Raw genomic sequence first — 15,636 nt, 5'->3', positions numbered from 1 at the left:
AAATCAGACCAACTAAAGCTGACTGACTGGCTTTTTAAAATTCCTATTCATGGCCAGACTTGCTATACTTTTAAAAGGCAAAATATTAAATAGCTATTTGTCTTTGTGGATTTTAATGAATGTTGAGTACTGCCATAATGCTGTACAGTTTAATGTATTACTGTTTACAATTTTCTGTTCTTGACAAGTATTATAATCCAGCAATTGGAAACAAGTCTTGTTTTTTTGTATATTTTATTTATATCACAACTAAATTTTGAATTCAAATAAATACACTCCAATAGATAAGACTCTTCACTTCACATCATTTTAACAAGGGATTTTCTTTACATAATTTACCTTACATCAATAAAATAGTGCTTTAACACAATGAATATTTTTTTTCAACTTTTCTGATGGAATATAAACACGAAGTGCCATGTCACATGTTTGGTGATTTTCACTTGACCAATTAGCAGAGTGTATGAGGAGTGTCAATAGTCTATTGGTCATTTGCAAACTCGGCGGGATCCTTGCTGCGAAATCTGTGACTCTCCACTTGCAGGTATTTGTATGCCATATACGTAAGGTATAGAGCTGAAAAACATAATCAAAGCATTACTCTACTGATCAAAGACATATGATATTTTGAAGGTCTTTCAACCAATTTTTCACTAAATCATTTAAATTACAACTATATAAATTATAGTTTTCAGAATAACAATAACTTTAGCCCTTTCAATAATTTGAACATTATAAACAAGACAGAAAATGTAATGAATTGTGTTTAAATGAAGTAATATAAGGTTTCAACTGCCATATGTAGATTTTGTAAGAATTTTTTATATAATCATATTTTAAGTTTTCAATTCAGGGATGTGATTGACCTGGCAGCTGAAGGGCTAAAACAATTTTGGTGATGGGTTTTGGTGGCACTTGGGGGGTCAAAAGAGGTGAAGCACCCTTCCACAGTTGCAAAACTGGCTTTTTAGAAGCCTTTTTGAGGGTTTTGCTGACTTCAAATTTGAAACAAACTTGAGTTTGAGTGTCAATACTAACAGAAGATAAAGTAACAACCAAAAGCATCAAATTATTTTCTTATCAATTTTAAAATTAAAATTTTTTTTATCCCTAGAGCCATAAGATCTGCAGAAATCTGCAGAAAAATCACATCCCTAAGTCAATAAACTTTTTGTTTTAATAGGTGAAACAGGTTTCTTTTATGCATTTATTTTACCAGGGGTGGTATTCATGAAACATCTCGAGTTATTTCCTACAATAAGTCATTTTCCTAACTCAAGAATCTCACAGGTCATTTAAATATTTCTGAAATACTTTATTATCATTGACTTTTTTTAAAACACGTCTTTCTCGGCTTGCTCATTATACTTCAGTGACACATGTATTAGATTTTCCTCCAATTGATCGGACAATCAAGGTTCATAACCTAACAAACATTTAGTCATTATGTTATAAGATGCCCAAGGTCAATAAACAAATAGCACCAAGTATTGTGTGAACATCTTGAATGGCTTCAAACATCTGCTCATTTGGGGTGAGGATGACAAAAGCCAATGCAAAATGAAAGTATGTTTAGTTTTCAAAAGACAAGCAAGAAATGCAAACAGAAGAGAGTTTGACACTCTTAAGTGATACTCACGGGGAATAACAAGCAAGGTTTGTCTCCTAAACCGGAGAAATACACTGTATGGCTTTTGCATGATTGAGGGAAATGCTCTCGTTTCATACGGCGAAGTTCCAAACTTGACCATCCTGTTGACATGGCCAATGTTTCCCCATGCTCTACCCACAGTGCCCGTGAGCTTCATCTTGACCTGAAATAGAATAAAAATTAAACATTTACACACTGTCAGCAAGTTTGCCTTGCAGGATATAAAACATGAACTGAGTTTAACAAAGGTGCTCGTCACATTGCCTGGAGACAGTCATACATTTTTTTTTTATTATTATTATTTATTTTGGTCAAAATAGTGAATATGTCATTTAAAAAATTATTCCAAAATTTTTCATGAAAGAAAATTAGTATAATATATAAATAAATATAAGGTAAACATGTGCAAAAAATCATCAATTCCAAACGGACCTAATCAATAGAGCATAGTTTCTAAAATAATTGAGATAATCTAATAATTTTTACTGTTTTGATAAGGTAAGATTCCTATCTACAAGAAAAATATAACTTTTATGCTAGTAAGATTGACCTTTACGGCATATTTAAACAAAATGCACCGACCAGAAACTGAACTTCGCCATTACGAAAGAACTGGGAGGTTGAAAACAACGGATTTTTCCCCCCTAAAACACGTTAAGAACAGACTGACATGCAAACTTTGCGCATGCATTACAAAGAGAAGCTTAAAATATCATTCCTACCCATAAAAACTCGTTGAGTAAGACGCATATTTATCCAAATAAAACGTTTTTTGTTGCAGTATTTCTACTTTCACTTTGGATAACATTTGAATGTTTTTCCAGTTACGTCATTAAAACAAGGAAAGTCTATGGTAGCCTTGCAATGAAAATGCTTCGTATATTTAAGTCATAGCAGAATGCGCGGTCAAAGTCAAAATTGCAAGAAGGTGATTTTTTTACGCTTAGCAATGTGCATCAGCATAAAAGCTTAGCAATGTGCATAAGCATAAAATTAAATAACTTCTAAACAAGAATGATTTCTTGCTTATCTGATTAGACTCGGAGTTCCGCCGCGGGATCATAAAATCTGACGATTCGCACGCTATCGTTCATATGAAACTCGGCGGTAAGCCAGCCACTCAGAGGAACTCGGGGGGATTTTAGCGAGGGCAACAGTTTTACCCTCGGAGGAAACCCGCGATCATCGAATTAAGCCAAGCATCAAAGTAATTTCTAGCAGCCTAAGAAATAAAATCACAGCTTTAAAATGAGTATGCAAAAATCCTCAAACGTTGAGAGGTAAAAAAATATATAGTTAAAGAACGAAATGTCAGAAGTTTACGTCGCGAAAATACATTACTTTAAACATATTGCAAGCAATTTATAATTATAACAATCATAAAGGAATTTCAAATAAAGGAATCGAAAAAACTATATACTAATGTTGTATGTCGGCTTATAAATTGTGAAACAGAGCTAAATATTCGTATTTCTATACTAACCGTCAAAAAAGTCCTTGAGAAAAATGACTCTGTCGTTGTGTTCGAATTTGTTTATACGTTATTTTATCTGCATAATTATGGTAGATAGATAAGAAATTAATTAAATGTTTTCATTGATAAACTATTTATTTATTAGATTTTTCTTTTTTTCTCAATTTACAATGTTTTAATACGAACTTTTCTACAACTTTGGCCTTGACATTCAGAGTTGGCCAAAAAAGTTGACAAGGTTGATGTTTTTCTCCTATGAAATAAAATGGCACGTTCTGTTCACACAGAAATTTGTCTTCTCGTTTAACTTTTTAGTTGCTCATCATGAGAAACAGGAGTAACTCTGGGGTACGGCTAGATTACTACCAACGATTGGTGACTAAAACTATATTGAAGCAACAGGTAACAGTCATTGATATTTTACATCAATACAAGATAATGATTTATGACAATTTATTTTGATGAAATGACTACTTTGTTATGAATTTTTTTTGTTACAAGTCACTGTTTATTATTTTAGAATGGTGATATCATCCTGTTCACATAGCAGTTTGTCCTCTTTGTGCAATAATGCAATAACTGCATACTGGTTGAGTTTGTAAATCCGAACAGTTTTGACAGTTTTTTTTAACAATATCTTTGCGAGTTTTGGTTCAAGTAACTTCAAACGTGGCATTAATAATGTTTGGTTCAAACCTCAGCCTCTGCTGAAGTACGCATTCACCATATAGTTTGATTCAAAAACGCAAAACGTTCATTTCAAGCACAGTAAATCACCATTCAATCGGTGAAATGGAGTATGTAAATCCCGATCGCTTTTAAAATTATATTTTATCTAAAAATAGATTGCTATTCCGTCATAGTTTGTTTTCATTTCTAATCAAACACATAATGGGAATGGAAATCAACTCGAACAGAATCTAATCTTAGAAAATTTGTGTTGTTTCCCTTGCTTCAAAAATCTAAGAACATTCCTTACCCATGATATTGATTACAGTGCGATTTAAAATCTGTGACGTCATTCCCTGCGTGCTGCATATTTACATTTCACCTGATTAGGAGTTTGACAGGGATTTATAAGAAAAATACTCACCTATTGACCTAAACTTGACGAAAATTCGCATTCGTTGCTAAGGCAAGCGTTTGTATCGATCTAGATCATCAAATTATTGATCAAGGTAAACAAATGCGTGATTTAACAGGTGTTCGGTATTTATAGACTGTTCGGATTTACAAACTCAACCAGTATATACAGATAGATGCAGATATTGCGTTCTTGCACCAAGACGAGCTTGTCTTCATATAGATCCTCAGAACCATTTAAACAAAATTTAAATGTGTACTAAATGTAATGACAGATTTATCTTTTACAAGTTACTTAGTATTATTTTGAAATGGTGACATTTAGAATCCAGTAACTGGACTGTTCGGAACAGCAGAACATAGCAGTCATGCCTGGGTTCGAGACAATGTGTACACCATTTTGGCAGTCTGGGGTGTTGCTTTGGCATACAGGAAAAATGCTGACTTGGATGAAGATCTGGCCAAAGCTTATGAGTTGGAACAGGTGAGAGATTAATGGCAATTATATTTTCTATTTTTTTCTGACATAAATAGATTATAAAAGAATTTTAAAATAAAAGGGAAATGAACCAATATATCCAAAACAGTAATGACATGTAATTTTAAATATTCAAACATTTTGATTGGACAGCACAAGTTATATGTTGCTGGAATAGAACAATAAAAAATAATGTAACTTTAAAATTGACAAATAATGTTCTTTTCAAGTGGTCATGATAACTTGTATATTCTATTAATCTTAAGGTTTGATTGTTGTTTTGATAAACAAAATATGTAAATATAGTTATGTCAAGCATTTATAAATTATGCATGTAGTCCTTTAATTTTGCATTTCTTGTTACCTATAGTCCGTAGTGAAGTTGATGCGAGGCCTACTGAGATGTATGATGCTCCAAGTGGACAAGTTGGAGAAGTTCAAGAAAACCCAGAGTCCCCGAGACTGTCTGCATGCCAAATACTCAAGTCTGACAGGGAAAACCGTGGTCGGCGACAAGGAGTGGGGTCACCTCCAGATTGATGCCACATCACTGTTTATTTTATACCTAGCTCAGATGACAGCGGCAGGTTTGACTCAGTTTTATATGCATTTAATTGCATTTGTTGTGAAGCATTGGTTTATTTTATGAATTGGGGTGAATATGGTATCAATAGGAAAGATATTGTATTTTTTTTTTTTTCAGACATTTCAGACTATTTCTTATAGAATATGTTGATTGGATGATTAAATGTTTTCTTCAATATTCCTAAAGAAATATTATTCTACAGCTCAAAAAGTAATTGAGTTAAACTCATAGCTTGTCATCAATTACTCAAGTACATTTTTTTCTCTATAAAGACATCTTCTATTTGCTGTGTTGTAGGTCTACAAATCATTTTTACTCTGGATGAGGTTGCTTTTGTCCAGAATTTGGTGTTCTACATTGAGACTGCATACAGGACTCCAGTAAGTCATTCGTTTATAAATGTGTGGCAACATAATGATAATGTAGAAATTTTGGCCCAAAGCCAACTTTTCGTCAATAGTGGGATATGGACATACATGTAACATTAATGTTCATTATCTATTCTGAGTGCAGATGCAGTGTGATGTTTAATCAAGTTAAGAATTCTAACTGTTGGCTTAATAACCCATGATGCAGCTCATTTGCAATTACTTCTAACAATAAATTACGAGGTAAAATATGTATGATTATGTATGTTATAAACATATACCTCAGACAAGATCTTGCCTTAACACATTTGCAAGTGTTTACCTTTTCCACACCAAAAAAAACAAAACACTACCGGTATCTAACATTTATTTAGTACTTCATCCTTGTTGAAAGAGAAAACAATGTATGTATTTAGTTCATGAGTAAACAGCATAATTCATGTTTTTGCTCTTACTTATGATAATCATTGGCAATAAAATGCCTGAACTTTTATATACAACATGCAAATGGCATTTTACCAGTGTACTGGTATGTATATTTCTAGGACTACGGAATATGGGAGAGAGGAGACAAAACAAACCATGGTCTTCCAGAACTCAACTCCAGCTCTATTGGAATGGCAAAGGTAAATGTACTTTATTTGTCATCATAGATTGATGTGCTAGGTAGTGAAGATTAATTCTAATGAATGGTAGTTGCTACATTGATGGTAAGTCTTTTGAGAAAGTGTAATATTCAATATATTGATGGAGCACTATAACATGTTAAAGGGGCTAGTCACCGGATGGTTAAAAATGAGCAAATATAGTATTTCCTCAAAAGAAGCCTAGCATTGTCAATGCTAGCTAGTAAGAGGCCGTTAATACATAATATTACATGAATAATGGAATATACAGATAAATATACAACACTTTTTTTAAACTTACTGGAATTTACGTGGTAGACAACCCCAGTAAATTTCACATTGGAAAAAACTGTGAAAGATGCATGTGTTGTAAGTGATGTGATACATCAGTAAGTAAGATACAATGCGTTGTATGCAACAATGTCAAGTTTTTGACAGTCATTTTTTTATTGCAATGGTATCATCTGGTGTCTAGTCCCTTTAACGTGGATAGAATAAAACTACTGCATCATGTCAACCAATCAATTACTTCTAAGTAATGAATGTCATAAATTATAAACATTGCTTTATGCTTATATTGCTTCTTAATTGAATTTTTTTTTTTTTGAAAAAAAACCCAGGCAGCATTAGAAGCGATAAATGAGGTTGACCTATTTGGAGCGCGGGGAGGCCAATCTTCAGTCATCCATGCCCTACCAGACGAGGCTCAGCAGTGTCAGGCCATTCTTCACTCTATGCTGCCTAGGGAATCCAATTCCAAGGTACTGTGTTCAAGTAACAGTTAAATAATGAAGTATATAGAAAGTTTGTAACACATGGGAGGCCCTTCCTCTGTCATCCTTGCTTTAAATTTTGTGTAGATATACATGTAAATCGTTCTCTTGTGCATGTATACACACTATCTCTTTAATGTTTGAACAGTATAAAGTCAGAATATTACACAATATTTTTTTGTACCTTGTTTCAGGAGATAGATGCTGCCCTCATTACTGTGATCAGTTTTCCAGCATTTGCTGTCGACGACATTGAAATCATCAACAGAACTAGGAAGGAAATTGAGGAAAAGCTCATGGTTTGTACATAGATTTATGTTTTACCCTAGGGGGTTTCTCATGAAAGAAACAACACCCTACAGGCTATACTTATTTTCTATTCAATAAATTAATGTACAGAGTTTTTTTTGAGAGATTCTTTTTTGCAATAGGGCCCTGTTAATTAGTTTCAAAATTATACATTTAGTGCTTGGATTTAGTATAGTATTTCTTGCATTGCAAAACTGTTACCATCTTCTTATTATCGGTTTCATTGTGAAATATTTACCTGAACAATAACAGTTTCCCGTTGAGAAATCAAAATGACTGTGCCCATGCAATGTGAAACATTTTTTGATTGTCAAACATGACCTTTGAAGGTAATTTACAATTGAACACTATTTAACATCATGTTCAGATGGTTATGAATACTGTCAACATAACTGACTTCAAGGTATAGAGTGGTGAAAGTGTGCTGCACCCTGTGCATTTTGGTAGCACACTTGCCCTCATGGAGAGCAGTATTGGCACCTTTCTGCATTCATAGAATTAAAGACAATCAAATAATCGTTGTTTTGAAAAACTTCAAAGATGATTATAAAATCATACAAATTTGACATATTTCCGAATTGATACTCAATATTATTAAAGTTAACACAATTCCTAATATTTTCTATGAAATTTGTAATGTTCAAATTCTTCCTGAAACAAGGTGCCTTTTTCCCTTAACACCCTTGCCCTTTTCTACAGCACTTTGTCCTTTTTAAAACCTGGCTAAAACCCTTAAGGTAACTTACATTTACCGGTATACAGATTTTTGAGATTCTCGTGAAACAAAAGGTTCATTATAAGGCCTTTACATCATTTGTGTATGGATCCCCTAGAGATAAATCTGTATTGTTAACCATTTAACAGGGCAAACACGGATGTATAAGGTTCCTAAGAGACGGGTATAAAACTGCGCGAGAGGACCCCAACAGACTTCACTACGAGCCATGGGAGCTGCTCATGTTTGAGAAGATAGAGAACCAGTGGCCCGTGTTCTACGCCTACTTCATACTTGACGGCCTATATAGAGGGGATACTGATAGTGTGAGTGCTTATTTTAAGACCCAATCCATCAAGATTCTTTTGGTAAAAAGTAACAAGAACAAGTTTTAACGTTTAGTTTTCCATTCAGAATCATCCATATAAATGTTAATAACCATGGAACTAAATTTGACAGCAAACAAAACACTGAAATCCTTCTTTTTCGCCGTCATTTCATTTTATACTCATGATTGTCCTTTGTCAAAATTGTCAAAAGAAATATTCATTGTCTTAGGTATTGTCAAAAATGCAAAAGGAAGCTTGAGACCAAACAAAAAGATGTAGGCTTTTTTTAGCAAATATATAAGTTACTATGTGGAAGTGGTCTTGTGTACACTAGTGGGTTGTCCTTGGTGTCAGCCTTTCTCCCAAGAAGTTGTAGTAACGATCGCTTTCCTGGGTAACTTTCTCATGGACTCTCAAAATGATCCCCGGTAGTTGGTTCTACCTAGAAAATGTACTCTAGCGTGATTGTTTTAGCTAATTGCTTATATCTGTTTAAAGCTTCCTTGAAGAAATGAGTTTAAATTATGAATATTTAATTGAGACATATACGTCTACTGTATTTGATAAATATACACATGTACTCATGCTGAAATGAATAGTGCAAACTTCTCTTTAAATTTCCATTCACAGGTTGAGAAATACAAGGAGCTCCTGGAACCATTGATCATTAAGTCCGAGGACGGGATACCTTCCATACCAGAAATGTACTCTGTGCCGAAGGATAAGGTTATTTGATATATATTTTTTGTAAGGCTGAAAAAAACTTCCTCTTAGCCATGAAAATGTTCTTTAGATATGATTTGTCCTGCCATGTGAAATCTGATTAAAGAGCCAACCTTGTTTTACCTACTTTTATCATGGGAATATCCACATTTCGAAAGTTGTTGCCTTTTTATCTTGTCTCAAAATACTCTTTTTAGATTTGATCTCATTTTCATTTCAGTATATTGGAAAAGATTCAGTGATATGATAAGTACCATCACACATTTCAAATTGATTTTTTTTTTCACTTTAATTGTTTATAATTGTTAATTATATAGGTATATTCATACGGAGGGCTTAATTTGTATACAGGTGGAGCAGGAGATTCGTCACCCACACTCCCAGGTGCGACAGTTGACTGGGAAGAAGCTACATATGTGGGGCCAGTCACTGTACATCCTCGGTAGACTAGTTGATGAGGTATTGATTGATAATATTTTAAAAAAACTTTGTGTTTGTATACGATAATATTCAATCATTAATTGATCACGAATCAAGATGAATTTTTATTTCATCTTTAGAGGTAATGTGGAATAAAGTTTTGTGAGCAAGTCAGGAAAATGAAATGAGTCAATATCCCAGCCTTGATGTCAGTATTTTCTCCCACCTCAGATAAGTAGATCCAATAATTTAACCATGCTAGATATTCTTATCTTGCCCACGGGCGAAGATAAAATGCCCGTATGGAACTTCTATTAACGGTCACCACATTATAATAACCTCCCTTGTTGAAGACTGTCGTCAGTAGCATCAAGGAAATCTTGTCTTATGGTAATATTTAGAACGCTAATTAATTATTTCTCGCTTCAAATGTCCCCATAAAACAGTTTTCACGCACCATTCAAGAAATAATGCTTCATTTTCCTTAGAATTATTTAAAAAGACCGATATGACTATAAACATTAACTTGATCACTGCGCGCGTATCCATGACAACCACGTGCTATCGCATATCCATACGCAATTATTTTCACTAAGCACAAAAGAGTTCCAGCAAAAAATACATTTTTAATTAATTTTGTTTAACTGAGGTGGGAGAAAAAGCATCTACCATAGCCGCTCGTGTAAGATAGTTTCATCCCGACCCTCGCGCAGGGTGTTTTGCGGAAACAAGGTAAACCTCGTTTCCGCAAAACACCCTACGCTTGGGTCGGAATGAACCTATCTTACACTCACAGCCATGGAAGATACTTATAGTCTTTACTGGCATTATATTATTCAATGCCTTGCCAGCACTTTAAAGGTGGCGATATCCTAGAAACCATTCATAAATTTGAATGTTGATGCAAAAGTTGATGTTGACCTTTATCATGTGTGTAGCAAGCCCTAGTAACTATGAAATACTAAGATATACCCATTGATAATCTAGGCAAAAAAAGACTAACTGTTGGCACCTTGCACCTTTAAGGATTTCATATACGGTACATGTACGAGAAAATTCACAACAAAATCTTGTAGCTTATATTAATAAGAATGAGAAAGTCAATGATAAGTTTTTGTGTGTTTGTAGAAATTTATCTCTCCCGGAGAACTGGATCCTCTGAACAGACGACTGATCACAGAACCCAGACCAGATGTCGTGGTGCAGGGTAGGTGACTAAAGCAATGGCATGTTTAAGACATGGCATTGTCTTTTGTTCTGCTGAGTTCATGTTTTCACACCAGTATTTGGTAAAGTCATGGCAATTATTCTTAATTAGGAATAAAAAAAAGAAACATCAATTTGTGTGATACAAATTAATTATTTTGTTTTGTATAAATATTCCAAGAAGTAACTTGTCATATTTAGGCTTTGAAAGAAATTTCCTATTTGGATCTGGCCAGTAAGGTACTTAGAAAAATGCCTGTGCCCATTTCAGGCCCAATTCAGCAAAATTTAATGAGAGTTTGCTTCTAAATTAGCTTTGCTGGCAGAAAATGGCGTACATGTTAGAAATAACAAGCATGTATTCAAAATTTCAAAGATATTTTGTTATATTTTAAAGTTTGCCTGTCTGAGTGTGAAACTCAGACTGAAGACATCATTCAGGTCGTAAGGAGTTGAAATAATATAGACTTTCAGAATTTCAAAATTATTGTTATAATTATTTAAAGTCATAAATTAACTATTATTTGTCTCAAGACCTCAGTATTTGTTATTGTTATGGCAACACTAAAACATAAGGTGAGAGTGGTATAATGGTTAAGGTTTCCACCCATCACTGAAGAAGTCTTTGGCTTGATCCCCACCAGGGGCAATATCAGATCTCTTAGCCTCTCAAAAAGTACTGATTTATATCAGTTTATTATTCGTTTTTCACATTCAATCGGATATTAATTAGTATAAGCTAATTAAAAGATGAAGAGAAGATCTGTGTACATTTCAGTTGTAATAGTTGCGGAGGATGTGACAATGCAAAACCTCCTAGCATCACAGGGAATATATGTACAGACAATGAGTGAGGTGTCCCCTATACAGGTCTACCCAGCAAGGGTACTCAGTCAGATATACTCCCTCCTAGGTAAGTTACAACAGTGTGTCTTTGCTTTACTGGCAGAACACAGAAAACATGTTCTGACAGTCAATGGTTGAAGACATTTGATTGAAATTTGGAACAGATGTTGCCAGAGACTGTAAGCACATGTAGAGCTTTAATGATTTTTGAGTTAGGCCCCTTGTTCAAATGGGAAATAAGAGACAAGTGTTGGCCCCATGGCGCACTTGTTGTTAAGGGGGTGTTACATATAAGATTTTCATCTACAATGTCTTTCAGGAGATGCTGCTTAGTTTTGCTAGCTCGTATTAAAAACATGAGTTGTTGCATAGATAAGCACCATAGCACTCTTTTCGAGTAATCTGCATAGTGCTCTGCCTGCACAACATGTCCCAGGCGAAACATGAAATATATGTACCTATATATGGTGTTCTGTGGATGGTCACAAAGGTGGCAGATGAAATCCTACTCTTCTCCCCCATAAACTAGGCAATTACTTCAAGAAACATCATGGTATTCAGTGGTCAATTACTTTTGATACACGATTCTAGGTTTGATACACAATTCTATTTTCTATGGCTATATATCAAGTATATCGCAGATTCATTACCTCTGATTTAATTATTGACAAACTGTACAATATGATAAATTTGTTTGTAGGCAAGAACAAGCGTATGGGTTTGACAGGTAGGCCATCAAGTGAGATTGGTCTCCTTGCAACCAGCAAACTGTACATTCTGCAGGATGAGATCCTGGCTTTCATACCTCAGGTTTGATAAGTTGTAATATTCTTCATTGATACGGTATGTTAACTAAACAAATCTGAGAGGTCAACATTTTCATACTTTGTGTTCATGATAATGAGAATATATATTATGATAAAATAGAAGTAACATTGTACATTGAAGATGCAATTTTAATTTGTAGAGTCACTTAATTTAAAAAAAGGAATATCGTATACTGTCACATATAAATACATTAACATGCATATGTTTTCAAAATGCATAATTAAAGTTTTCAGATGCATTCTATACCAGTTGTCAAGTAGTTCTCCGAAAGATTGTTTTCGAGATATTTTCCTGAATTTAGAAAATAACTAAATAAAATGTTCAAATATAAACTGCATTTTCTTAATTTGATAGATGTTAAATATTTAAACCAGAAAAAATAGTTTCAAAGCATTAGTTTGCCATTAAAACAACTTTGATAACTTTGTTCAGCAGAGTATACAAATAAAGTATATATATTTCATTACACTTATGACAAACCTTGTTCATCGGATAAATATTAGTAGCAGGGGGAGTGACATCTGCATGAACTAGAAAAGGTGTGCTGTAAGATTTGCTTCCCTCAATTCAAAAATATAATATGCATTTTATGGTACTTTTTTGCTTGAAATTCCGAGCAGAAGTAAAATGTGATTTGTAAAAGTTGATCAGCTATTGGTAGTTAATAAAAAAAATAATAATACTTACCTGTGAAAGTGTTGGTACCTTCATAACCAGCCATTTGGTATGTGACTTAAAATGAAGCAAAAATATCGAGAAATGCTACTGTCCGAGAACTACTTGCCTACTGATATGTGTTAAGATTTAATATTATTCTTTCCATTTCATTTTTTCACAAAACTCATTTCTCAATTAAAGTGCATTAATTTTTATTTCCTAACATTTGCATTAGCATATTTATTTAATCATTGTTTTCATGCTTATTTTTTCTATGATGAAATAATTCAAAGTGAGCAGGTTTTATTAGGGTCTTGAACTGCAGCAGAAACTAACCACCATTGTGTCAATATTACAGTTTGTTGATCAGCATCAATTTTACCTGCCCTTGGACATAGATTTTCTAGTCGATACCATGAAAAACCATATGGATGACCTGGCGCGAAACTGGCGTATGATGGGACGGCCCACGTTTATCTGCCCTATGAACAATACCATGTTAGGTGTGGTCAGATTTTTAAGTTTTGTTCCCTAGTTTGTGTTAGCCTACACTCACCTATGGTGTACCATTTCGGGTCATAAATGATAAAAACCTGACAATTTTAAGAAAATAAAAATTAATTTACAAAAATGAATTCCAACTGCATTTTGAATTCAGTTTCACTTTTTTACAACAAATATTATTGTTCTGAATTATTGTTTTGCATTTCCACTGCAGTTCAGTGTCAAAATTATAGCTAATCCTTTTTTTAACGACAGTAAGTAGAATTTTCTACCAATTGACAGGTTTTTGCAATTTTTTTTCCCCAATGTTGCACCATACTCCTAATGTTGCATGGTTTCATATTTTCTTACGGCTTTGGCAGTTTCAAAGCTTAGTAAGCAGTAGATACTGCTTCTTTTGTGTTATTGCTTTAATGTTCAGTGCTTCTATTTAAGCGTTGTTCATGTTTTGGGCCCATTTACAAATATTTTTGATTGTGTGCGTAATGATCATCGGCCAAAATGGCTCATTTCTGATAAAGTCCAGCCGGCGGAAATCATTGGCGTGCCATACAGACCATTTTAGCTGACAAAACTATTCAGTTTTACAGACCATATGGCTAAGATTGGCAGTCGGTTAAAAAAACTATGTTGAATCATTTTTCAATCAATCATAAATTTATGTATTTTAAGCCGAAAAATATGGTCAGCTGATCTTGGCTGTACAATTGAGCCGTATCAGTGATTGGATGGGACAAATCATCCGTATATCTAACCAAATGAAGCAGTGTTTACTGTCATCAATGTGACCAAACAAAGTCTACCTATTGGAATGATTTCAAATACCTGTCAGTGCAATGTTTAATACCCATTAGACTGACAAATATCTAGTTACACTCAGAAGACAAAGTTTGAAATGGCTTTTTCCAAGATTGTTCTTTTATACCCCCAATACGGGATGGGGATATTATTTCAAATTAGACTTATAAATTTCATGCCTACTCAAAGAAATTTTAAAGGGGCTAGACACCAGATGATACAATTGGAAAAAAATTTTTGTCAAAAAACTACATAAAATTGACATCTTTGGGTACAACACTTAATCTTACCCACTGAAGTATCACATCGCTGATGACACATGCATCTTCCGCGTTTTTGGTAGATTTTTCCAAAATTCTAAATTTACTGGGGTTGTCTACCAGGTAAATCCCTATTTTAAAAGTTTAAAAATAGCATTGTTATATTTATCTGTACTCATAAACAGATATGATTTAAACTGGGAAACCATTATGTACATTTTTTTTAAGGGTAAACACAGATGAAACAGCAACATGGTACTTGTGTTTACTGTTTTAATCATGTAAAATGAATCAGCCTCCTACTAACTGGCATTGACAAAATCTAGGCTTGTTTTGAGGTAATACTGTATTTGCCGATTTTGGGACCATCTGGTGTCAAGCCCCTTAAAGTACTGGAAATGAAAGTATTTCATTTATGGAAGCGCCATATATATTTTTCAATGCCTTCAATTGTTGCTTTGTTTGGTCCCCAGCTATATTGTACCATGCTTTTCTTTCATTGATGATTTTCAGTTTTTTTCCAGCATCCAAACATTCAGAGAAAATGAAAAGGGGTTTATTTTTTTGAAAATCAATAGCATCGTGAAATTATCCATTGCATTTAATCCACAATTTTCTATACCGTTCACAGTTTTTGGACTCTCAACAATTTTACACTTCCCTTGACGCCAATTATATGGTCGATATTCTACGGTCTGAAGTTTCCTTCATAAAAAAATGTTGGAAAGGCATGGGTCGACCACTTTTAGCTATAAGCCTAAATTCCACTCTACTTGGTAAGAATATCACGGGGTTTAAGGTACCCGAAGAAAAATAATGTGAAATTTTGGTTCCTGGTGATTCCATGTCATTTTTGCATCTTATCTCGGGTACCTTAAGCGTGTAGTGGCTGTACTAATTGCAGTGATGCTTATTAAATTCTGACCAATTTTAATACTTTCTTGAAGATTGAATGAAATCATTTATTTTTTACAGGTTCTATTTCCATTTATATCCAATATT

General features: G+C 33.9%; 1 protein-coding gene and 1 long non-coding RNA gene across 14 annotated transcripts in view; one reads left to right on the top strand and one right to left on the bottom strand.

Annotated features, from left to right (window-relative positions):
• Positions 1-223: 223 nt before the first annotated feature.
• On the bottom strand, positions 224-3,285 carry LOC128228847 (uncharacterized). The gene is made up of 3 exons (XR_008259990.1): positions 3,135-3,285; positions 1,640-1,814; positions 224-576 (listed from the first exon to the last, which is right to left on the bottom strand). It is a non-coding gene; the product is annotated as an uncharacterized LOC128228847 (long non-coding RNA).
• A 48-nt stretch (positions 3,286-3,333) lies between these two features.
• The window catches only part of LOC128228845 (phosphorylase b kinase regulatory subunit alpha, liver isoform-like), a 43,298-nt gene continuing 30,995 nt past the window's right edge, over positions 3,334-15,636 (top strand). For 12 of the 13 annotated variants that reach the window (XM_052940364.1, XM_052940367.1, XM_052940368.1 and 9 more), the window contains exons 1-14: positions 3,334-3,527; positions 4,534-4,692; positions 5,057-5,273; positions 5,570-5,652; positions 6,186-6,266; positions 6,887-7,027; positions 7,234-7,338; positions 8,213-8,389; positions 9,023-9,118; positions 9,467-9,574; positions 10,664-10,742; positions 11,520-11,654; positions 12,288-12,397; positions 13,431-13,575. In XM_052940364.1, coding sequence (XP_052796324.1) covers positions 3,450-3,527; positions 4,534-4,692; positions 5,057-5,273; positions 5,570-5,652; positions 6,186-6,266; positions 6,887-7,027; positions 7,234-7,338; positions 8,213-8,389; positions 9,023-9,118; positions 9,467-9,574; positions 10,664-10,742; positions 11,520-11,654; positions 12,288-12,397; positions 13,431-13,575 — 1,714 coding nt within the window. In that variant the 5' untranslated portion in view covers positions 3,334-3,449. Of the gene's footprint in view, positions 3,528-4,533; positions 4,693-5,056; positions 5,274-5,569; positions 5,653-6,185; positions 6,267-6,886; positions 7,028-7,233; positions 7,339-8,212; positions 8,390-9,022; positions 9,119-9,466; positions 9,575-10,663; positions 10,743-11,519; positions 11,655-12,287; positions 12,398-13,430; positions 13,576-15,265; positions 15,411-15,636 lie in introns of all 13 variants that reach the window. The other variant, XM_052940363.1, reaches the window with a different exon arrangement.

This window comes from Mya arenaria, chromosome 3 (assembly GCF_026914265.1).
Source record: "Mya arenaria isolate MELC-2E11 chromosome 3, ASM2691426v1".
In the NCBI taxonomy this organism is placed as follows: domain Eukaryota; kingdom Metazoa; phylum Mollusca; class Bivalvia; order Myida; family Myidae; genus Mya; species Mya arenaria.
The sequence above is the reverse complement of the archived record's forward strand: the minus strand, read 5'-3'. Positions and strand labels throughout refer to the sequence as shown.